The following is a 26,704-nucleotide window of genomic DNA, read 5'->3' as shown; positions in this document are numbered from 1 at the left end:
TAAAGAGAAAAATAAAAGAATCTTGTTTAGACAAGTGAAATGAAAGCTGGCAGAAATAAAAGAAGAGTATACATTATTCAAGATTTGAAACAAAACCTAAGTGAAAATCTTGTTTAATTAAATGTAAAAAGAAAATATTCTCATCTATAATACAGCTGAAATTAGAACATGGCTATTTCAAATCTCATATACAAAGATTTGATGATAGATTTGATTCAATAGAATGCTCATTCTGCAATGCAAATGAGAATTCTGAGTATATTGTAATACACTGTGCATTATACAATAGTCTCAAAGTCAGATTGAAAGAGAAGTATGATCTAGATCAATTAAATATGAGATTCTTATTCTCAACTGAGACAGGAATTAAATACTTAATAGACTTTCTATCAGAAACTCAAGCAGCTACAAGAAAATGACTGAATTCAGAAATATCTGAATATGAAGAGGAGGAAATTGATCAGATATAGTCTGTTAAAACAGCTATATACTATCTTTCAATAATTTATTTCATTACAGTCTCTTATTATTTTACTTTACTTTTTTCTTTCTATTCTTTTCTATCTATCTATTTAATGTGTCTATCTTTAAGACTGTGTTCTCTTTTCTTTTGTCATGTCAAATGATTTCAAAGTATTAGAAGATATTAAAATACTGTAATTTGTAAACAGTTTTTGTATTCTGAGCTGAAATTTTCTGATTTTGCATATCTGAAATTGATGAATGTATAATAGTTAACTTTATAGATATAGGAAAAACCCTGAGAACTTTTAGTTCTCAGGTAGATGTCATAGTCTCTGACTGCATACATCTATAATTGAAGAATAATAATAATAATAATAATAATACTAATAATAATATCAAATGAAAATCATTGAATAATTACTGCTATTGACTACACTACTGACTTATCAGTTGTGAAAGCAGTTTCAGAGATGATAGAGAAGATAGTAACAAAGTTTCTACACAATGAGATCTATATTAACTATGAAATATCACATGAGATTCTAACTGATAACAGTGTGAATCTTATAGAAGAAGTGATGAGACATTTTATAAGTCAGTTACAGACAAGATATTATAGAACAACATCATATTATTCACAGATGAATGAAAAAGTGAAATACTTGAATAAAATCTTGAGTAATATACTGATGAAATATCTAGTGAACAAGTCTACAAGACTATGAGATGAATATCTTAGATAGATGCTATTAGTCACACAGATTCAACAGCATGCAGTCTTCAAGTATTCATCATTCTACCTGTTATATGAATTGCATCCAGGCATTCTGAAGAATGCTTTGAAAAAGATGAGAAAGAGAACAGCAGTTGTGAATATATCAGTTGCAGACATAGCAGAAATAATAGTTGCAGACACAACAGTTGCAGATACAGAATCAAGATTGAAAGAGATCAGTCATATATATACAAAAGCTAATGAGTTACTTCTGAATCAAGCAATTCAATCAAAAAGAATATGAGACTCACTAGTTAAGAAATCAAGTCTTAAGATAAGAATGTGAGTTCTTATTAGACTGGCCGCCGGGATCATGAATTTCACGTTTAATCCCATTTGATCTGGTCTTATACATTTCTTGGCGTGAATCCCGCTGGGACTAGTCATTAAAAAAACATGCAAAGTGACTATATATCAGATCTTAAAATGAAATCATGACTTGAAAAAAATGAGAAAGTGGTCTCATTTGGTCTCATTTAGTCTTATTCTTGACATAAAGTTACTATTTTTAGACATTTTAAGGTTTTTTTTAGACTATTTTTAATTTTTTAAAAAGTAATGCTTTTTGATAATGCTCAAATGAGATTTAAAGTCATTTAAAGCAATAAAAATAATTTAAATTGAGCAGTGAAAATCATAATCTCATTTGAAAAATATGATAAGAGTAGACAGTAAGTCTCACTGAGACAGTATAAGACTACTATCTAATGTTAAAACTGTGTAATGAGATCAGTCAAATTGATAATGAGACTATCAAAAAATCTGGTCCTGGTCTCAGACACGGTCACATGGTCAGTCTAGTTCTTATATACAATGAGAGTTCTGAGAAGTTTCAATCTAGGTGATTTGAGCTCTATAAAATACTCAAATCACATTTTCTGAGAACTTACACATTGAAGGAATCGGAGGGATGAATCTTATACAACTTAATAAATAATTCATATCTTATAAAGATAAAGATGCAAGACCTGAGCAGATTATAATTATTCACAGCACTATCATCAGTATTGAAAAAAAAGAGACTTATAATTGAAAAGTCTCATGAAGTAAGAGAAATCATAGACACTTATAAATCAGATAATCTCACTTATTCTAATCTTTTCATAATTATAAGAAAAGAATGAGAAGTAATGAAGAAATTAAGTAAATATCACACTTTAATAAGTGATGAGACTGTAGTCAGTCATATAATAATATACTGCAGATAGTGAGTGCAATGTGATAAAAAGCAGTCTCAAAGCAGCAGACTTGTACATGAGTTAGATTACAGAAGAAAAAGAAATTCAGAGTTAAATTTAACTGTTTACATTAGTTCAATTGCAGAGATAACAGAGAATGAATCATCTAAAACATCTGCAGATATATGAGATTAAGTTATCTCAATCTCTGAAAACACTCAGAGATTGAGTGAGATTAGTTTCAATGAGCTGTTCACTGTAGTGATCTGAGCAGGTGAAGAGAGACAGTATAATATATGAGATAGAATTATAAAAGATAAAAGCTACTGAATCTAGTCACTGAATACCGTATTATATAGAGATCATGTAAGAGTAGTAACTAACAGATAAAGAAAAAGTATAAGAAAAGAAAAGAAATAATGAATTAATCACTAATTATAAGAGTCAGCTGTAAAAGACAAATATTATTATATTTATCTTATTCATTTTCATACATCACATATTTAATCTATTTTCAACATTACATTATCTGAAAAATGTTAAAAATAAAGAAAATCTCAAAACTCAAGATCTGTAAGAGATTTGAGAACTGTAAGACACTCTTATAATAATACTGTGTATATCTTCAATTTCTCTACTGCTCTGTATATAACATTAATATCATTTATCACAAGATTGACTGAAATGTCAATGTAACGTGCGGAACCGAAGCAGTGACTAGTCGGCGGCGACACGTAGAGGTAGTTGTTTTGAGAAGCTGTATGAGTGAGCTTGACTATCTTGCTTGAATAGCAAGCTCATAGACTACAGAGTTATTGTGAGAATATCACAGATATAATACTTAGTATACTAAGAAGATTGTATGAGGCATGCAGTAACTCTTGTGTATATTCTCATAGAAGTAAAATGAATTACTGACTTCTTTAATGAGGAGTCAGCATCTAGCTATTCTATATAAACAATGAGTGAATACTCTTCTCTCATTCCATGAGTGAGAATAGCTGAAGTGATACCTCAGCAGTGTCTTATTATTAAGAAAGAGTAATCTGCTGACCTTATATAGAAGTAAGGTTCTCATATTCATCAATTGAATCTTTCTATGATATATTCAAATGATGTCATAGAGCAGTTGAAAACTGATTTGAATGAGATAAAATCATCTGTATGAAAGCAATGAGCTGTGTGAAACTGCAACAGAGTCTTGACACAGCTGAGAGTGTGATAATACTCTTCTCTTTAAGAGCATAGTCTCTATGCTCTCAAGATTATTGAATTAGAAATTATCTTTGTTGTATAACAATGATTATCAATCAATTAACAGTGCATGTGCTGTATGTGATATAAAGAAATAGATGAGTTTTTCTGCTGACTGCATAGATGTTTCTTTTCTCATCATTATTCAAATTAAACACATGATAAATGAGTTTCTTATATATTGATTTGAAATGTGAAAAATATAGTTAATAAGTAACTTACAGATCTCTCAATATATTTCATTCTATATATGAAATTCCCTGCAAAAGTGATGTATTTTAGAGACAAAGCTAACAGTAGTGATAGAATTTTTCAAAAAGATCTCTCTCTTCATGAAATATTTTTCTTTCTTCTCTCTCAATTGCAACAGTGAGTGTATGAGAGTATTATTCTTAAAGAACAATCAAGGACTTATTCTGATGTTTTCTAGTGAGTAATAAATGTCTTCACAGTGCGGCAGCGGCCTTCATAGCTGCTAAGAAAGCCAGGTTGAAGACAGAGACAGCAGTGTCAATGAGCTGTGAGAGCACTGTTTTCATTATCATATCTTCTTCTTCTCCTGCTTCTTTTGCAGCTGCAGTGATAGTCACCATGCCTTGCAGTGAGGTATTGTCTCTTCTGTCAGTCAGTTCATCTGTGTCTGATCTGTTCCTCATCTCTCTCATCACTGTTGTAATGTCACCCCCCCCCCCGGTCAATACAGTGGCATATGATCTCATGTGGTCATTCAGAGAGGAATCTGGAGAGAGCTTGATTTCAGAGACAGTGACTCTGAGAAGCTCAATTCATAGTTCTTCTCTCACAGCATGCCTGAGCCCTGCTCAGAATGCTGCTAAGTTGAGTTCACAGAATCTCATGATTTCTTTATCTTCTCTCTGTGAGAAGGCTCTGATGCAGTCTCTGATCAGCACTGCTACTTGTCTGCACTGTGTTAAGCAGCTGAAGAAGAAGAGGATTTTATACATCTGTCTCTTCTCTCACTTCTGTTGTTTTCATTGTATCTGTAACAATAACTCCTGTCTCTCTGTAAGTATCATCTCACAGAAAGATGTTGTATTGATTCTGACAAGAAGCCTAGATGCTCAAGCAGTACAGAGTGAGAGTCTCAGAGCTTCAAGTGTTAATAGATTTTATCAAGACTGAGAAGATCTCTCTTGCTCATCTATAAAAGAAGATGAAAGTATGAGTCTCTGAGATGAAAAAACACCTCAGAATGACTGATCTCAAGAAGAGATCAGTTAACACTGCTGTTGAAAGTATTACAGAGATTAATCACTGATTGAAGAGAATCTCACTTCAACTGAAGCAGATGACTGAGATGCTTTGTAAGTTAATAAGTTAATATTTTATACATTTCTCATACTCTTCTGCAGCACTGCAGCACTAACTTCTTGACAGACAAAGATGCTGATACTGAAGACTTCAATGATGAAGAATAAGTTTGATGAGAATGTGATTGTTAATGAGTAGACTCTGAGATTCTCTCTTTTTACTTTTTCAGTGAGCTGCAGCCTCATTAGATTAGCAGTGACCTGTGAGTCAATTAATATTAATCTTTTTATTGATTTCAAATATCTCTTTCTTTTCCTTATTAATCACTTCAGAAATTTTACACTTGTGTAGTCTCATTAAACTTCTAAAAAACTCTTTGAGAGAAAATAGAAGAAGAGTGCTACAGAGTCTATAAGACACTGACTCATTATCATGAGATCATCTCTAAAAAACTCTTTGAGAAAAATGAGAAGTCTTAAGCAGCATTTCTTACTCAATGTCTCTGATGTGTAACAGAGTAGTCTCTACTAGCTGTCTCATAGATTGTAATCTCTTTCTCAGTATTTTTCAAATACTTAAGCAGTTTTTATGAATTCTCTGATAATGAATAATCTTTTCATTTAACAAGATATTGAAGCTTACTGTAATGTGTTTACTTATTCAATATTTTCTTCATAAGATATTCAGTATCACTCTTAATCTTGATATCATTTAGCTGAGATGGCTTCACTCTGAGATATTACTTATAGAACTTCAAATAGAAAATGTGAAAAATAGAATGAATTGATTTCAATTCTGTGAGTAATTTCAACTCATATATCTGCTTACTTATTACTCTTGTTACTGAGAAAGATTCTAGTCATCACTCACTGAGCTTCTTACACAGTCTCATTGTCTTGATATTCTTTACTGAAAGTAGTACTTGATTCTCTATTGAGAACTTCATTGAAAGATGTTTTCAATTATAGTATTTCATCTGCTGCTTCTAAATATGATAGATACTTTTCACTGCCTTCTCATGAATTTTATTCAAAAGTTTCAATCTTGCTTTTACTTCTAGTACTGAGAAATACTCTGTTCTCTGTATCTGTTCAACATTCTGACTGTCTATTCTTCTCTTTGAAATATTATTCACAATGTCACTGAGTAATGAAGAATTATATTCATAACAAGTATAGAAAGAAGATATCTTTAAGATTGCATTCTTTGTATTATTATATATGAATTCAGTGATCAGAAGATGTTTAAGTCAATCATTCTGATAATATGAACAGAACACTTGAAGATGCTGTTCTAGTGTCTGATTCTAATATTCAGTCTGATCATTGATCTGTGAATGAAATATAGTACTGAGAAGATGTCTTATTATAAGATAATAGTAAAAAGTCAATCAGTATTTACTGATGAAGAGGGATTCTCAATCTGTTATCAATGATTTTAAAGCACTGTGATTATAAATGATGATATCTAAAAATAGGTCAGTCAATTCAGAGGCTTTAATCTTTTTATAAGTAGGAATATATCTAGTCATCTTTGTGAAGTGATTAATAATGACTAAAATCAAGTCATATTCTTTGACTCTTATCAACTTCAGCAGGTCAACTATGAAATTCATTGATAGATTCTATCATGAGCTCTTTGAAACAGACAGTGATATCAACTCACTGTATTACTTATACTGCAGAATCTTTATTCTTTGACAGATATTACAAGTCTCAACATACTCTTTGACATCTGCTTGAAGCTTGTCTCAAGTGTATTTACATTTTAGAAGCTTCTCAGTCTTCTCTAATCTGAAGTGCTCTGCATGAGAATCATCATGATGAATTCTTAATAACTTCTGACACACTGTTCTGCTATGAGAGATGAAGACTGAATCATTCAGCAGTAGAAGTTCATATTCTCCTAGTTATCAGTGACTTAGTTTCTTAGCAGCACTTTCCTGCTCAGGGCCTGTCTCTTTCAAGTTTAAATCAGACTCTTTCTTCTTCAACTTCTGAATTTGAGCTGCAGTAGAGATGTTCTTCTTCTATAACTTATCAATGAATTTCAAAAGTAGTTAAGTTGAAAGATTGTAGACTGTTTCATCCTTTATCAATTCAATGATTGCAAGATATAATATAAGAAGCTCATGATCTTCAGTGTCAGTCTTCTGCAGAGACCTGGGTTCTCTTTCACCTTCTATACTGAGTCGCGCAGCTGCCTCTCCAGCGTCATTTCTGAGCTTTAGAGAATCTCAATTCTCTACAGTCAGCTTCTTCTGCAGTGATGACAGAGGTTCTTTTGTGAGATTCTTCTCTGTATCAATGATATTATAATCAGGCTGTCTAGACAGTGCATTGGCGGGGTTAAGCTGACCTGAATAATATTGAATATAGAAATCATACTTCAAAAGCAGCTCTGCTCATCTGGCTTGACATTCTGTCAAGCTCTTTGTTATTAAGAAGTAATGCAGATTTGTATGATCAGTGAGAACTTACACTGAATACTTACTACTCTGAAGATAATATCACTAGATCTTAAAGAATTTGATAATTACTAACATCTTCTGATCATGAGTATCATATCTTCTCTGTGTGAGTGATAACTTCTTGAAGAAGAAGATCACTGATCTTCATTCACAGTGTCTTATAGACTCTGTGAAAAAGTCTTCTCTTATAGATAATTCATTGCCTGTTTTCTCAGAGATGATTATTCTCTGATTCTTTCAATGTTGAAAGGCCTTCAGTGTCAACTGTGAAAAGATTTCACAGATCTCATTCTCAGATATATCAGTCTCACACTGACTGAGTAAGTCAGAATTAAAATGATTTAGTATTATGACATCTGTGAAAGCTTGTTTCAGTTCTGCAAATGCCTGTACAGTGTCTTAAGTGAGAATAAATGATTCTGTTTTCCTGTCTTTCACACTTCTCTTTAACAGATCTGTAAGAGAGGCAGTAATCTGTGAATATGTATAGATGAATTGTCTGTAGAAATTCACAAATTCTAGAAACATCTGTATCTCGCAGTATGTCTGCAGTGCTGGCCAGTTCTTAATGATGAAGATCTGGCTTCTGTTCATTGAAATGTCATTCATCTTAACAATATAATCTAAGAAATCAATCTCCTGCATGTAGAATGAGCATTTTTCAGTGTTTGTATAGAGTTAATACTGTCTCAAGTGACTCAACACTTCTTGAACATGAGTATTGTGTTCTTTCTCTGTTTTTGAGAAGATTAAAATGTTGTTCAGATATACTATGCAGGAGACATTAACAAGGCCCTGCAGTGCCTCATTTATATAGACCTGAAAGATGACTGAAGTGTTACAAAGATCAAAAGGCAAAACAAGATATTTAAAATTGTCATACTTGATATGAAAAGCTGTTTTTCAAATGTCATCTTCATTAACCCTGATTCTATAATAGGTATCTCATATATCAATCTTTGAGAACATCTTCACTTCAGATAATTGATTGATCATCTTGTTAATCAACAGTAGTGAATAGTAATTCTTAACTGTCATCTTATTGAGATCTCTGTAGTCTACACATAGATGTAGTCTATCATTCTTCTTGAACATAAAGAGTATAGATGTTCCTGCTGGACTCTTTGATGAATATATTCAGTTCTTTGATTGCACTTCTTCAAGATATTTATACAGAACATTCAATTTCTTTACAGACAAGTTGTAAAGAAGCCTGTACAGTGCTGTTGCACTGTCTTCAAGATGAATCTTATATTATATCTTAATGTCAGGAAACTTCACTGCTTCTCTTTCTGAAAAGACATTCTTAAAATCTGTAAAGAGATATTGTGTACATCTGTCTTCAATGACAGATACTGCTGTCAATCTTGCAGTGAGAGTGATGACTTCTTCATCTATTTTCAAGTCTCAATCACCTGCTATGCAGTATATCAACTCAATCTTTTTCTCAAGATTCTTCTAATGAAACTCTTCAGATTCCTCTATCACTATCTCTTTATTAGTGAGATGATACTGTCATGCCTGAGTGACTCAGTTAATAAGAGAATTGTTTTCTCTCAATCATGAGAGATCTAGAATGATGTTCTTATCTATGATGTTAACTATGTGAAGAAGCAGACTGCTCTTCTTAAAGATTTCTTCTGAGTCTGTGATCACATTCTTTGCTTGAATTATGTCAAAATGATGACATTTCATTTCATCTGTAAATTTCACATGACCTGATAAATCTATCTTCTTTCAATTCTTCATCAAAGAAAAGAAATAGAATATGAAGTTGATATCTATTTCAGAGTTGAGTAGGCATCTCACTGATATCTTCTTATTTGAGGTATGCATTGTGATTGTAACATGAACTCAGAGATATGAGAATTATCAATTCTTATCTTTCTCTTCTTTATCTTCTGCAGATATGTTTGTCAGAAGAGAAGTTAACTTTAAGAAGATGTCTTCTCAGTTTCTTCTCTTCTTCAGCTTCTTATAATTACTAACATAGTGATCATCAGCTCTGCAGTTGAAACAGAGATCTTTATCAAATCTTTTTTAGCATTTCTTCACAGTGAGTGAAGAATCAGAATACTTGAAATTCTTCTTTACTTTCTCTGCACTGAAGCTGTCATGATACTGTTTAGATTCTGTCATTAATTACTTAGAAGAGATCTTGTTGACCTTTTTCTCAGAGAATTGATTATTCAAATAGATTCAGAAAGCCAGGTTGACAAGCTCAGTGTGATTAATTGATAAACTCTGATATTGTGATATCATTGTCTGCATCTTATGAGTCAGCTTTGTAAGATAAAGCTGTGTTTTTAATTGATTCAAATCATCAGCTAATTCCTCTCAATATTCTTCAAATCTTATGTTGAAATTGAAAGAATTCTCATTATCTTATTGATATAATGAGTTGAACTGCTGCACTGCTGTGAAGCTGTAATTACAGTGATCTTTGATTTGATTCAGTAGAAAGTTCTTGAATTCTTTTCAAGTCACAGTAGTATTGATACACTCAAGCTCTCTCTTCTTAATAATTCAAGTAGTTGCAGAGATGCCTTCAAGAAGATTGATGATGTATATTACTTATATCTTGTGAGTATTATACTGGCTTAAATTAAGGTGAAATTTCTGTTCAAGAGTACAGGTAAAGCTGTGAAATTCAGACAAGATATTTTCCTTATATTTTAATAAATCTCTGATCTTAATCTCTCTATCTTCATGATAGATGTAGGTGTGTAGAGGCTGTGACAGTGATAGAGCAGTTGAAGAGCTCATGTCAAAATGCACAGTGAGTTCAGAAATCTCAGATTTCTGCTGAAGTAGAGATGTACACACTCTAGGAAATGATGTAGTGTTTCTCTCAGAGAGTGATGTCAGATCAGTCCCAGTGTGAGTGTATGAGATTATATCAGTCTGTTAGAGCTCAACTGATTCAAATGTGTAATCAGATTAAGTGATTTGAATTGTAATGTGTGAAACTGAAGCAGTGACTAGTTGATGATAATATATAGAAGTAGTTGTTTTAAGAAGCTGTATGAGTGGGCTTGACTATCTTGCTTGAATAGTGAGCTTGTAGGCTACAGGGTTATTGCGAGGATATCACAGATATGATACTTAGTATACTAAGAAGATTGTATGAGATATGCAGTAACTCTTGTGTATATTTCTGTAGAAGTAAAATGAATCACTGACTTCTTTGATAAGAAGCCAGCATCTAGCTATTCTATATAGACAATGAGCGGATACTCTTCTCTCATTTCACAAGTGAGAATAGCTGGAGCAATACCTCAGCAGCACCTCATTGTCAAGGAAGAGTAATCTGCTGACCTTGTATAGAAGTGAGGTTCTTATATTCATCAATCAGATCTTTCTATAATATATCTGAATGATGTCATAGAGTGGTTGAAAACTGGTTCAGACAGAATGAAATCATCTGCATGAAAGCGATGGGCCGTGTGGAACCGCAACGGGGCCTTGGCGCGGCCGGGAGCGTGACAGTCAATATAGAAATGCATATATATATGTGTAGAAAAATTGAAGAAGAGCATGAAATCTACAGAATCAGAAGTCAAGACAGAGAGAGCAGAGATAAAAGAAATAGAAGAAGAAGAGAACATAGAACTGAATAAATAATAATAAAAGCTACTTAAGACTGAATACTTATAATCTGATATACACACAACCTTCTCTGCAGAGAAGAAAGAGAAAGTGATAAGAAAAGCTTAAGAGTGAGAGAGAATAGTCTCAGTAGTATTATCATCTTCAATTAAAATAATCTCTAATGCTGAAGTAACTAAGAACTATTATTAGTATACAAAACTATAAAAGCAGAGATAATAATTACTGAATAAATACTCACTGATCTTAGAATTGTATATACAATTATAACATGCACAAGACTTCTCAGAAAGAGAGAGAGAGATACAGAGAAATATAGAAAGTAGAATACAGTGTATAAACAGCTCATTCTTATAATAATATCTCAGATAAGATGTATGAGTCTCACATTCACAGGTGTAAAAAAGTACAATATTTATATTTCTGTTTCTGAAAACACAGATATTCTTCATCTGTATTACAAAGTCAGATAATAAATATCAGAGAATAGACTAATACAGATCAATTATTCTGAAGATATTCATTAGAGTAGATATATTCATAATATTGAATTTAATAGTTATAAAAAGTTTCTTAATATCTGTGAATATTATAACTTCATATATAATAAAACTTATAATAATTTTCTCTAAGAACAGAAAAATCAGCATCAGAAAGAAAAGATGAAAAAGAAAAAGACTTATAATTTTAACACTGTTAAGAGAGAGAGTGATTCTCTGATATGAATAAATAATTATTTTATCATAAATATTTAAAATGAACATAATAATTAATGTCTGTAACTAAGCTTCAGATAGTTATATTTAGACTAGTCAGCAGAATCATGAATTTCACATTTGATTTCATTTGATCTGATCTCATACATTTCTTGATGTGAGTTTCACTAGAATCAAGCCTCAAAAAAATCTGAAAATGGACCATTTCTGAGAGAAATGATGTGAAAAATGACCAGATTTAATTCAAGAACAGTGAAATGAAAGTAATTTCTCAGAATAAACTGTGAAAGATGATCATTCTTTTAAAATCAGAATGAGACTGAGACTGAAGATTAAAATCAGTCTCATTCAGTTCATTCAGTGATTACTTATATAATCAGAATTTGATAATAATTATTGATAATACTCATGAAATAACTAAATACATTCTTGTACAAGTTTATTCTTCACTTTCTCATGAAAACTACACTTCTCTGATATACTGTGATCAGAGGTATTAAACTGTCTGATAATTCCATGTTTTATAATCATGAGTTTCTTGATTATTTCTCCTTGTAATTGTCTCTGACAATAGTGATAAATATCTCAACTTGAGTTGAACTTTCACTTCATTCTCACCTCTGTTAATGAAATTGTTAGAATATCACATGTCATCAGTGCAATAGTTGAATATATACTCTCAACAATTTTTCATAACTCTAGAATTGATTTAGTGTGTAAATTTATCAGATTATCTTGAAGATAGCAGTCAAATTCAGTTTTACAAGCATGTAATTTTGCCTGATTTTCAGTTGTAATCAATGTATGCAAGTTCTGTTTCAAAGTTAGTATTATAGTTCTATGAGATATGAAGTGTTATCAAAGATTATTACTTACTAGAGAATTGTATTTCACTGTCTTCATATCTTGAACATCTGCTCATTCAAATCTCTGATAGTTTGTATTGTAGTAGTCTTGAACTAATTTAATATATAAGTCTCATTTCTTCTCTGTTCAATCTTGAGAAGTGTAGATATTAACTCAATGAGAGAGATCTAGTAGAGCTGCTACAGCATAGTACTCTGCAAAAGATTGTTCAGTTTTACTGTAGTAATATGCCAGTTTATTCCTTGCAGTAATAATAGCCTGTGCTATGACATCATCTCAGACTGAATTTCTTTTTAAGTGATTCAACTGCTTCTTAAGATGAGTAAATAAACTGTTATACACTCATCAGACTGACTGCAGCATTGATGTACAAGTGATTGAGACTGTCTTTATTATCTTATAAAACTGAAACAGTAAATCAATCATATATTTCAACTGAGTTCACTTTATATCAGAAAGTTTCAATATCTGAATCTTTTCTCAATCAGAGTGTTGCATTCAATGATCAATTATCTGACACAATCAAAGAGTCTGAACAGTCATCTTATATATTGAACTTTATTATATTCTAACATTCTGTATCATATTCAGTGATGTGACTGATTTATTTATTTATTGAATATCATGAAATCATTATTATTGTTTAGAGGAGATACAAATCACATTAGCAATGTTTCAAATCTGTGATATTTAAATTATTAGTCAATCTATTCAAAATTAACAGTAGCATTATCAAAAAGCATTATCAAAAAGCATTATCAAAAAGCATTATCAAAAAGCAATATTAAAAAGTGTTGTTAAAAAACATTATCTTTTGCAAAGTGAATGCAAAAGTTACTTAAGTAATCACTTTCATCTCATTCTCATTTCAAGAATCAGTCATCTCATTATTCTTCATCTCAATGTTAAGATTCTTTATCAGTGTTTGTATCACAAGTTGAACCACATGAGCAATGCAGAGAATATGACCTTATTTATCATTTCAGAAATGCAAAGCCAATTTTTACTTCAAGCTCTCTATTATAGTGTAGTTATTCACAGCATTATCAGTTATAATTGTAAGAAGACTGAGACTAATATCTCAATAGTCATTTTTAATCACAGTTATTAATATCTCTGTTATATAATCCTCAGTATGACTACTGATCAATGATTCAAATTCAATTAATATCTCTTAATAAGTTCAGTTCTCATCAATATAATAACATGTAACTCTTATAAATGCAAGATTGTTTGTACTACTTCATGTATTCACTGTAAGAGACACTCTTCAATGATTCTTCAACTCTGATTCTAGATGTGATATATTGACTTTATAGTGTGTCTCAAGGTTGAACTGAAGACAGAATTGATATGAAATATGAAGATGTGAATTAAGCATTTGAAGAAGTGTTCAGAATTTGAAGTTTTCAATTGATTAAAGAGAAAGATTCAGAGATATACACATGTGAAGTAATTATTCACAGAAGTTATCAGATAAGAGTTGTGAAATCAGAGTACTGATATATAATCATTTTCACATGATTTTCTTCAAATTAGAAAGTTAGTGTTATCAAAAATCATTATCTAATAGAGTAACTTATCAGCTCAGTAGTAATTTTCTGATTATTTTTCTTTTATTGTCTGCATTCTGATGACTTCAGATGTTGAAAAATTTCTTCAGAGCTATGATCAGTTTATGATAAATGTTTCTGAATGAAGTTGCAGTAATTGCAGCAGAGAGATGACTCTCTGATAATCTGCAATACAATCTGTTGATAATTATTTCATAGTTTATCTTGATATTTATGTTGAGTTTTTCATAAATTTCATAACCTGGAATCAGATATGAAGAATGAAGTAATCATTTATCATAATTGAAAGAGAGCATTCTGTGTTGAATTGTAAATAATATAGACTTTGTGATTCACAGTGATTTTTTAAAGTGTTTATAAATCTTCAATAGAAGTAAAAGAAGTGAAAGAAGTGAATTTAGAAGATATGATAATAATTTAAAAAAGATAATAATTTATTTTCAATAACTGATCACTGATGTGTGTAAGAAGAATTAATATAAGAGAAAATAATCTTGTTTCTTAGCTTAGTTATAATTTTAGTACTAACTCAGATTGAATATCATTGATGTATAAAAGTAAGTAAATAATCTTAATTAATCTCTGTTATATTTCTTGAAATATATTAATATTATAAAAGAGAGTATTATCAAATTACATTATCAGATAATATTATTAAAAATATATTAATATTGTGAATATCAATATTGAAAAAATGTTGATACTTATACATTATAGTGATTTGTAAATCATGATAGTTAAATATATATATATATATATTATTCCTGACTTGATTACAACTTGTACAATAATTTTTAAAAACTCAAAATCAATTTTAATTATTAATAATTAAAAACTTAAACTTATAACTAACTAATATAAAAAGAAAAAAATCTACTTCTTCTCTTTCTCATTCTTCTTATTATTCTTTATAATTCACTTCTTATTCTTCTTCTTCTTCTTCTTCTTATCTGAGATAATAACTATCTTAAAATCTCTCTTCACTGCCTTCTCAGAGAAGGATTTCTGCTGCTCTCTCTCAGCCAGATTAATCTGTGTCTTAAAATCCTGCATTTTCTGATCTGCTGTCTTGAGTTCCATCTCAGCAGTAAGCAGATTAACATACTCAGAGAGTAGAACTGTCTTCTCAATATTCTGAATTATGAAGTGCATTCAAGATCTGAACAAGACTTCAATTCTCTTCTTCTCTGTCAGCTTCTACTAATCAATTAGAGAACAGAAGTATTATCAAAAATTATTATCTCTTAATAAGTAAAAAACTTATCAGTTTTGACTTCTTTATCTCTCACTTCAATACTCTCTCAATCTTCTTCTATCACTGCTTATTTACAATAATACTCTTCTTCTCTCTCTCTCTCTTTATCTTGAACTTAAATTATTCTCAGAACTTCTTCTGATCTTATTACTACTGCATGAGACTCTTCACTATCTTCTTCTTCAATCTCTCACAGGCAGTGTCATCTGTATTATTTCTATACTTAGTTCAGTCTAAATCTATCAGAAGTGTTACTTAAAATTATTATCATTCTACTCTTTTACAGAGTCTCTTTAAGATATTATAATATGTCTTATAATCTGTCTTCTCTTACTTGAACATCTTCTTCTTCTCTCTCTTCAATCTGTGATAGTGCTCACGCGCCTTGATGATCTGCAGAACTACAGAATATTTGAAGAGAGATAATATAATTAGTTTCAGTGAGTGTTAAAGAGAGATGAAGACAGAAGAGACAGCCAGAAATAATATAATAATAATGATGATGATAATGATAATGATAATGATAATAATGATAATAATAGTGATAATGTTGATAATGATGATAATAGTGATGATAATAATAATAATGATGATGATGATAATAATGATGATAAAAGAGAAAGTGCATTGAAATATATTACTGACTTATCAAATATAAAGAGATAAAGAAAATATTAACAGCTTTCAGAGATATATGAAAACAGCTATAGTATTGCATAGCAATATTATCTTCATTTAATGCATACAGTGTTGATATTCTTTGTATACAGTTATTATATAATCTATATCAGAAATACATGCAGAAAACAGATCTTTATTACTAGAAAGAATGATTGCAGCAATTCTCTGTTTTCATATTATAAAGATAAGTTATTCTTATTTCTTTCTTCTCTCTTTTCTCTTCTTCTTCAACTTATCACTAAGTTCAAGCCAGTATGAAAACTATTAAAACACTCTTAGAAATCCTTAAATTGAAGAGTATAGACTAATCAAATTTTAAATACAGAAGAATTAAATTATATTCAATATTACTAATTATTCATTCTCTCTTAATAAAATCATAGTTGTGTCTTTCTCTCTCTCTTCAAATGAAACATGGCTCATGAAAAGTGAGTATTACATCAGATTATAATAATTAACACAGTCTCAGTACACAGAGCTGTATACACACTAGACTGACCGTGTGACCGTGTCTGGGACCAGGACCAAACTTTACAGTTATCACATTGCCTAAAAGCATTACTCCTGGTCATGGTTTGTGTTCATCACATTGATTTCAAATCCTGTTATTTCAAATATTAAAGATCTCAGATTCACTTTTCAAATAAAAATCTAGTCTCAGATAAAGAATATGTTTGAATTCTTAGTCACATTTTCATTCTGATCTCATTATTGAAAATGGCATCAAATGAGACCATGAAATCATTTCTCACTTACATAATATCATAACATAGTACTCATTTGTTGAAAATTCAACAGAGAGCATTATCAAATATTATTACTTTTCTGAACACAGATCATAATCAATATCATTTTAATTAAAAAAAAAAATGTACAATACAAAAAATAACAAAAAAACAAAAAACAAAACAACAAGAAAAAATCAAAACAAAAAAAAAAAAAAAATAAAAAAAGAGAAAGAAAAAAAGAAGAGAAAGAAAAAAAGAGACAGAAAGAGAAAGAAAATTAAAAAAAAAAAAAGAAAAGAAAAAGAAAAAAATAAAAAATAAAAATAAAAAAAAATCAAGATCACAGAGCTGCAGCATTCTCAAAATACTCACTCTTCAGAGTCTTTGCAATGTTCATCATCAATCATGTATCTCTCACAGTGAGAGTAACACAGCTGTAATGAGTCATTGTCTTAACATCACCTAACAAATAATCAGTATATATCTATATAAATGTGAATAATTAGAAAACATACACTTAAAAAGTGTGGTCAGGGTGGACTCTGCTGCCACTTGAATGACATCAAGAACAGAATGCTGAAATCAATGATTTCTCTCATCAATTTCATGAACAAGGTGTGTGAAGATGGCCTTGAGAAATATAAGATTCTCAGACTTCTGATAGAAACAGATCTTACAGAGAGACTCTATTTTCATCATATCAGAGACTGAGTGTTATTAAAAAGCATTACTTCAATACATATGCACTTACTGCAGCAATTCATTCTCTGCACATGTGACTGAGGGTTGTGGCTTTCCCACGCTGCACAGCTCTCTCTGAGATGCTGCTGCTGGTTTGCAATTCACACAGTCTCTCAGTTCAGCATGTGCTGCGCATATGCAGCCCTGCATGCTGGGGCTGTGTTGGTCATTATGGCCTGGCGTGGTACTCGCTTTTCGCGGGCCATGTTTTGTTTGGTTGGGAGAGGAGGAGGGGGATGCGACTGCTGTTTTATTTGAAGAGGGATGAGTAATTGAATCTGTAGAAGATAGGAGATAATTTGATTTCTTCTGCATTTGAAATTTGATTAGTCTATACTCTTCAATTTGAGAGTTTCTGAGAGTGTTTTAATAGTTTTCATATCAGCTTGGAATTAGTGGTTGATTGAACAAGAGAAAAGAGAGAAGAAAGAAATGAGAACAACTTATCTTTATAATATGAAAACAGAGAATTGCTGCAACCATTTGTCCTAGCAACAAAGATCTGTTTTCTGCATGTATCTCTGATACAGATTATATGATAACTGTATACAAAGAATATCAACAGTGCATGCATTGAATGAAGATGATGTTACTATACAACACTGTAGCTGTTTCTGTACATTGCTGAAAGCTGTTAATATTTTCTTTAAGTCTCTTTATATTTGGTAAGTCAGTAATATATTTCAATGCACTTCTTCTTTCATCATCATCATCATCATCATCATCATCATCATCATCATCATTATCATCATCACTATTACCATTATTATTATCATCATTACTATCATCATCATCATCATCATCATCATCATCATCATCATATCATTTCTAACCGCCTCTTCTGCCTTCACCTCTCTTCAACACTCACTGAAACCAATCATGTCATTCTTCTTCAAATATTCTGCGGTCCTGCAGACCACCAAGGCGCATGAGCACTGTCACAGATTAAAGAGAGAGAAGAAGAAGATGTTCAAGTGAGAGGAGACAGATTGCAAGACACATTATGATGCCTTGAAGAGACTTCATAAGAGAGTAGAATGATAATGATTTTAAGTAATACTTCTGATAGATTTAGACTGAACTAAGTATAGAAATAATGCAGATAGCGCTACCTGTGAGAGATTGAAGAAGAAGACAGTGAAGAGTCTCATGCAGCAGTAGTGAAATCAGGAGAAGTTCTGAGAATGATTTGAGACTAAGATGAAGAGAGAGAGAGAGAAGAAGAGTGTTACTATAAATAAGTGATGACAGAAGAAGATTGAGAGGGTGTTGAAGTGAGAGATAAAGAAGTCAAAACTGATAAGTTTTTTATTTATTGAGAGATAATGATTTTTGATAATACTTCTGTTCTCTAATTGATTAGCAGGAGCTGACAGAGAAGAAGGGGATTGAGGCCTTGTTCAGGTCTTGAATGCACTCCATGATCCAGAACATTGAGAAGGCAGTCCTGCTCTCTGAGCATGTCAATCTGCTTGCTGCTGGGGTGGAACCTGAGACAGCAGACCAGGAAATGCGGGATTTTGAGGTGCAGGTTGACCTGGCTGAGAGGAAGCAGCAGAAACCCTTCTCTGAGAAGGCAGTGAAGAGAGATTTTGAGATGATTATCACCTCAGATGAGGAGAAGAAGAAGGAGAAGAAGAATGAGAAGTGAATTGTGAAGAATGATAAGAAGAATGAGAAAGAGAAGAAAGATGATGAGTAGAAAAAGTTTTTTTCTTTTTATATTAGTTAGTTGTAAGTTCATAATTATTAATAATTGAAATTAATTTTGAGTTTTTAAAAATTATTGTACAAGTTGTAATCAAGTCAGGAACAATATATATATATATATATATATTTAACTATCATGATTCACAAATCACTATAATGTATAAGTATCAACATTTTTTCAATATTGATATTCACAATATTAATATATTTTTAATGATATCATCTGATAATGTAATTTAGTAACACTCTCTTTCACAATATTAATATATTTCAAGAAATATGACAGAGATTAATCAAGATTGTTTATTTACTTTTATACATTGATGATATTCAATCTGAGTTAGTACTAAAATTATAACTAAGCTAAGAAACAAGATTATTTTCTCTTATATTAATTCTTCTTACACACATCAGTGATCAGTTATTGAAAATAAATTATCATCTTTCTCAAATTATTATCATGTCTTCTGAATTCACTTCTTTCACTTTTTTTACTTCTATTGAAGATTCACAAACTCTTCAAGAAATCACTGTGAATCACAAAGTCTATGTTGTTTACAATTCAACACAGAATGCTCTCTTTCAATCATGATAAATGATCACTTCATTCTTCACATCTGATTCCAGGTCATGAAATTTATGAAAAACTCAACACAAATATCAAGATGAACTATGGAATAATTATTAACAGGTTGTATTGCAGATTACTGAAGAGTCATCTCTCTGCTACAATCACTGCAACTTCATTCAGAAATATTCATCATGAACTGATCATAGCTCTGAAGGAATTTTCCAACATCTGAAGTCATCAGAATGCAGACAACAAAAGAAAAATAATCAGAAAATTACTACTGAGCTGATAAGTTACTCTACCAGGTAACAATTTTTGATAACACTAACTTTCTAATTTGAAGAAAATCATGTGAAAATGACTCTGTACCAGTACTCTGATTTCACAACTCTCACCTGATAACTTCTGTGAACAATTACTTTGCATGTGTATATCTCTGAATCTTCCTCTTCAATCAATTGAAAACCCCGAATTCTGAACACTTCTTCAAATGCTTAATTCAAATCTTCATATTCCACATCAATTCTGTCTTCAGTTCAATCTCAAGACATACTACAAAGTCAATATGCAACATCTAGAATCAGAGTTGAAGAATCATTGAAGAGTGTCTCTCACAGTGAATGCATGGACTAGTACAAACAATCTTACATTTATAAGAGTTATATGTTATTACATTGATGAGAACTGAACTTATCAAGAGACATTAATTGGATTTGAATCATTGATCAGTAGTCATACTGGGAATTATATGGCAGAGATATTAATGACTGTGATTAAAAATGACTATTGAGATATTAGTCCCAGTCTTCTTGCAATTACAACTGACAATGCTGCGAATAACTACACTATGGTGAAGAGCTTAGAGCAAAAATTGGCTTTGCATTCCTGGAATGATAAACAAGGTCATATTCCCTGCATTGCTCATGTGATTCAACTTGTGATACAAACACTGATAAAGAATCTTAACATTGAGGTGAAGAATAATGAGATGACTGGTTCTTGGAATGAGAATGAGATGAAAGTGATTACTCAAGTAACTTTTGCATTCACTTTGCAAAAGATAATGTTTTTTGATAACACTTTTTGATATTGCTTTTTGATAATGCTTTTTGATAATGCTACTGTTAATTTTGAATAGATTGACTAATAATTTAAATATCATAGATTTGAAACATTGCTAATGTGATTTGTATCTCTTCTAAATAATAACAACAATTCCATGATATTCAATAAACAAACAAATCAGTCACACCACTGAATATGATACAGAATGTTAGAACACAGTGAAGTTCAACATATGAGATGACTGTTTAGACTCTTCAATTGCATCAGGCAATTGATCATTGGGTGCAACACTCTGATTGAGAAAAGATTCAGATATTGAAACTTTCTGATATGAAGTGAACTCAGTTGAAATATGTGATTGATTTACTGTTTCAGTTTTATAAGATAATAAAGACAGTCTCAATCACTCATACACCAATGCTGCAGTCAGTCTGGTGAGTGTATAACAGTTTATTTACTCATCTTGAGAAGCAGTTGAATCACTTAAAAAGAAATTCAGTCTGGGATGATGCTATAGTGCAGGCTATTGTTGCTGTAAGGAATAAACTGGCATATTACTACAGCAAAATGGAACAATCTTTTGCAGAGTACTATGCTGTAGCAGCTCTACTAGATCCCTCTCATTGAGTTAACATCTACACTTCTCAAGATTGGACAGAGAAGGAATGAGACTCATATGTCAAATTAGCCTGAGACTACTACAATGCCAACTATCAGAGATTTGAATGAGCAGATGTTCAAGATGTGAAGACAGTGGAATATAATTCCCTAGTAAGTAATGATCTTTGGTAACACTTCATATCATATAGAACTATAATACTAACTTTGAAACAGGACTTGTATACATTGATTGCAACTGAAAATCAGGCAAAACTACATGCTTGTAAAACTGAATTTGACTGCTATCTTCAAGATGATCTGATGAATTTACATGCCAAATCAATTCTAGAGTTATGAAAAATTGTTGAGAGTACATATTCAACTGTTGCACTGATGGCGTGTGATATTCTGGCAATTCCATTGACAGGGGTGAGAATGGAGTGAAAGTTCAACTCAAGTCAAGATATTTATCACTATCATCAGAGACAATTACAAGGAGAAATAATCAAGAAACTCATGATTGTAAAACATAGAATTATCAGACAGTTTAATACCTCTGATCACAGTATATCAGAGAAGTGTAGTTTTCATGAGAAAGTGAAGGATAAACTTGCACAAGAATGTATTTAGTTGTTTCATGAGTGTTATCAATAATTGTTACCAAATTCTGATTATATAAGCAATCACTGAATGAACTGAATGGGACTGATTTTGATCTTCAGTCTCAGTCTCATTCTGATTTTGAAAGAATGATCATCTTTCACAGTTTATTCTGAAAAATTACTCTCATTTCACTGTTCTTGAATTAAATCTGGTCATTTTTCACACCATTTCTCTCAGAAATGGTTCATTTTCAGATTTTTTTGAGGCTTGATCCTGGTGGGACTCACGCCAAGAAATGTATGAAACCAGATCAAATGGGATCAAATGTGAAATTCATGGTCCCGGCGGCCAGTCTAATACACACAGTATATACTGAACTGAGAGACTGTATGAGTTATAAACTAGCATCAGTATCTCAGAGAGAGCTGTGCAGTGTGAGAAAGCTGTAACTCTCAGTTATATGTGTAGAGAGTGAATCATTGCAGTAAGTGTATATACATTGTATAAAAGTAATGCTTTTTAATAATACTCAGTCTCTGATATTATGAAAATAGAGTCTCTTCATGAGATCTGTTTTTATCAGAAGTCAGAGAATTTTATATTTCTCAAGATTATCTTCATCTGTCTTATCTATGAAATTGATGAGAGAAATTATTGATTTCAGTGTTCTACTCTTGATATTATTCAAGTGACAGCAGAGTTCATCCTGACCACACTTTTTAAGTATATGTTTTCTAAATATTCACATTTATACAGATATATACTGATTATTTATTAGATAATGTTAAGATAATGACTTATTACAGCTGTATTACTCTCACTGTGAGAGATACACAGTTAATAATGAATATTGTAAAGACTCTGAGAAGTGAGTATTTTAAGAGTGCTGCAGCTCTGTGATCTTGATTTTTTTTATTTTTATTTTTTATTTTTTTCTTTTTCTTTTCTTTTTTTTTTCTTTCTCTTTTTTTTTTTTTTTTATTCATTCTGATTTTTTCTTGTTTTTGTTTTGTTTTTTGTTTTTTGTTTTTTTTTTGTATTTTATATTTTTTTTATAATTAAAATTATATGAATTATAATCTATATTTAGAAAAGTAATAATATTTAATAATACTCTCTATTGAATTTTCAACAAATGAGCACTATATTATAATATTATGTAAGTGAGAAGTGATTTTATAGTCTCATTTAATACTATTCTCAATAATGAAATCAGAATGAAAATGTGACTAAGAATTCAAATATATTCTTTATTCAGAACTAGATTTTTATTTGAACAGTGAATCTGAAACCTTTAATATTTGAAATAATGTGATTTGAAATTAATGTGATGAATACAAATCATAATCAGAAGTAATGCTTTTAGATAACATGATAACTGTAAAGTTTGATTCTGGTCTCAGACACGGTCACACGGTCAGTCTAGTTATATTATACACTATCTTTATATAATAAATTATTCTAGAGATTAGTAAGAAGAGTAGAAGTATATATACTGAGAAATATAATTCACTGAGTCTATATAACATCTTCTTGAAACAGAGAGAGCTAGTAATAAAGGCAGCAGTAGAAGCAGAAGTAGTGAGAGTAGAGGTCACAGAAACAGAGATAGTAGAAGCAGAAGAATCAGACACAGAAATAGATATAGAAGATTAAGAGAGAGTGACAGAGAAAGAAATAGAGAGAGCAGAGAGAGATATAAGAGACTCAGTTATATATAACACAGACAATTTCTTCATTATTATGTTCTTCAAGTTCTCAATTAATAATTCAATATTGAGATATTTACTATTATTAGCAGACATGAATCTGTTAATATATAAAGATTCTATGTAAATAAAAATAAACATCAGCATCTGTATTCATATAAAATTATGTCAGAAAACACAATCAGAAGTCTGCTGAGAAGAAAAACAGTCAAGAGTGTATAAGAAGATAAAGAAGATATATTATTCATAATAATATATTCTGATAATTATTAGAAGAGAACAAGTTCTGATCATGTTTTATAATATATTATACTTACTGCTAATAAACTGTCTGATATGAGTACTATAATAACACTTATTATGAAAATGAGAGATTATCATCAGAAATACATATAATGTAATAGATAAACAGATAGAAGATATTAAACAGAAGAAGAGACAGAAATCTTGAATAAGATAATAGTATTTAATAATGATGATAATGAAGAAGATAATTAAAGAATAAGAAAAGTTAGTGAATAAGTGATATAATATAGTGAAAGTTTCTTTGTAAGAGTGTACATGAGACACTAGCTGAATCAGAGATAGACTATATAATTATAAACACTAGTGATACACTAATTTACATGAAGCTAGAGTGTATATTATAATCATGTGAGTGTGACTGAATCTGATGTGAGAGAATGTAATTTGAAAGAATGTACAACTGCTGAATAATAATGCAGCTGCTTCTGAACTTGCTTATGAATGTAAAGAGGTCATAGCAGCCATCAATTAATTTAGTGTACAGTATATAAGAAGCCGGTGTACACCTGTAATTGTACACTGACTCAAGCAATCTTTGAATTACATCTTCATATTCAGATACTTCTGAATTCAGTCATTTTCTTATAGCTGCTTGAGTTTCTGATAGAAAGTCTATTAAGTATTTAATTTCTATCTCAGTTGAGAATAGACTGACTGTGTAACCGTGTCTGAAACCAGAATCAGATTTTTTAATAGTTTTATTATCAATTCAACTGATCTCATTACACAGTTTTAACATTAAATAGTAGTCTTATACTGTCTCAGTGAGACATACTGTTTACTCTTATTATATTTTTCAAATAAGATCATGATTTTCACTTCTTAATTTAAATTATTTTTATTACTTTAAATGACTTTAAATCTTATTTAAGTGTTATTAAAAAGTGTTACTTTTAAAAAAATTAAAAATAGTCTAAAAAAACCTTAAAATGTTTAAAAATAGTAACTTTATACTAAGAATGAGATTAAATGAAATTAAATGAGATTACTTTCTTAATTTTTCTAAGTTATAGTCTTATTTTAAGATCTGATATATAGTTACTTTATATGTTTTTTTAATAATTAGTCTCAGTAGAATTCATGCTAAGAAATGTATGAGATCAGATTAAATGAGATTAAATATAAAATTCATAATTCTGATAATCAGTCTAGAAATTATTGATTTCAGTATTTTATTTTTAATATAATTTAAATAATAGCTGAGTTTATTTTAATTATATTTTTTAAATATATATATTTTAATTATTTATATTTATTTATATAAATATATACTGATTATTTATTAAATAGTAATAAAATAATAATTTATTATAACTGTATTATTTTTATTATAAAAAATACAGTTAATAATTAATATTATAAAAACTCTGAAAAATAAATATTCTAAAAATACTACAGATCTAAAATTATAATTTTTTTCATTTTAATATTTTAATATTTTAATTTTAATTTTTAATTTTTAATTATTTAATATTAATTATATAAATTATAAATTATTTTAATTTAAATTTTAAAAAAAATAATGATATTTAATAATATTTTCTATTAAATTTTCAATAAATAATCATTATATTATAATATTATATAAATAAAAAATAATTTTATAATTTTAATATTATTCTCAATAATAAAATCAGAATAAAAAATTTAATAAAAAGTTTAAAAATATTTTTTATTTGAAATTAAATTTTTAGTTAAAAAGTAAATCTGAAATCTTCAATATTTAAAATAAAGTGATTTGAAATTAATATAATAAATATAAACTGTAATTAAAAGTAATGTCTTTAAATAATATAATAACTGTAAAGTTTGATTCTGATCTCAGACATAATCACATAGCAGTCTACATATTACAGAGCATTTTGTATAGAAAAGTTGGTTTTTCTATAATAAAGAGAAGAAGATTATAGAAAAAATGTCTCTTTCATATGCTGACTAAGATAGCTGTGTGTGGTTATTTGAGGACCTTGGTAGAACATCAAGAAACATGTGTTTGAACATAGCAAATCCACCTTCACCTAAACCTCTATATGGTAACATCGATGATTCTTGATGCGCAAGTTTCCGTCTTGGAGCCTGCAGCTTCAGCCTTAGGCATCGGCTTGATGCTCCAAGGATCGCAATTTGGCCAGTGGCTTACTTGTCCCCGCAGGCTTGTGCCAGACATTACAATTGCCGAGCTCGCACTCGCCACCAGTTTGGTTGGCCTGCATTTGACAGCATTCTGCTCCTGGGCAGAGAGGTAAATATTAGGGGGAAATATTGTTCTCCGTTTTCATCCAAAGGCACTTAAAGGTGTCCCCGCGAGCACCCGAACACTTCTGGAGAAATGCAGGCGACTCTCTGGGTATATTTACCCTAACATTAGGGCCGAGTCCTATGCCAGGGGATCGAGCGCTATAGGCAGCTAGGCTAGCTTTGATCGGCAGATAAATTAAACCCTGGCTATCCGGATGCAGAGAAATATCATCGATTCGTCACCCAAAAGTGAGCAAATATCACAGCGAGCGCAGGCCGTAGTAACTCCTCCGCACGCGAGCCACTGACTGATTCAA

At 30.5% G+C, this 26,704-nt stretch overlaps 3 protein-coding genes across 3 annotated transcripts; 2 read left to right on the top strand and 1 right to left on the bottom strand.

Moving 5' to 3' along the window:
- Positions 1 to 15,095: 15,095 nt before the first annotated feature.
- Positions 15,096 to 15,260, bottom strand: BDCG_16866 (uncharacterized protein; the record flags this gene model as incomplete). The annotated part of the gene is made up of 1 exon (XM_045426052.1): positions 15,096 to 15,260. One exon carries the CDS (start codon positions 15,258 to 15,260, stop codon positions 15,096 to 15,098), a length of 165 nt encoding a protein of 54 aa, XP_045280759.1.
- Positions 15,261 to 19,005: 3,745 nt separating this feature from the next.
- BDCG_16865 (uncharacterized protein) lies at positions 19,006 to 19,236 on the top strand (the record flags this gene model as incomplete). The annotated part of the gene is made up of 1 exon (XM_045426051.1): positions 19,006 to 19,236. One exon carries the CDS (start codon positions 19,006 to 19,008, stop codon positions 19,234 to 19,236), a length of 231 nt encoding a protein of 76 aa, XP_045280758.1.
- A 6,943-nt stretch (positions 19,237 to 26,179) lies between these two features.
- Positions 26,180 to 26,395, top strand: BDCG_04140 (uncharacterized protein; the record flags this gene model as incomplete). The annotated part of the gene is made up of 1 exon (XM_045419804.1): positions 26,180 to 26,395. One exon carries the CDS (start codon positions 26,180 to 26,182, stop codon positions 26,393 to 26,395), a length of 216 nt encoding a protein of 71 aa, XP_045276032.1.
- Between the last annotated feature and the right edge of the window lie 309 nt (positions 26,396 to 26,704).

This window comes from Blastomyces dermatitidis (assembly GCF_000003525.1).
Source record: "Blastomyces dermatitidis ER-3 genomic scaffold supercont1.4, whole genome shotgun sequence".
NCBI classification, from domain to species: domain Eukaryota; kingdom Fungi; phylum Ascomycota; class Eurotiomycetes; order Onygenales; family Ajellomycetaceae; genus Blastomyces; species Blastomyces dermatitidis.
This window is presented reverse-complemented; position numbering and strand designations above follow the sequence as displayed.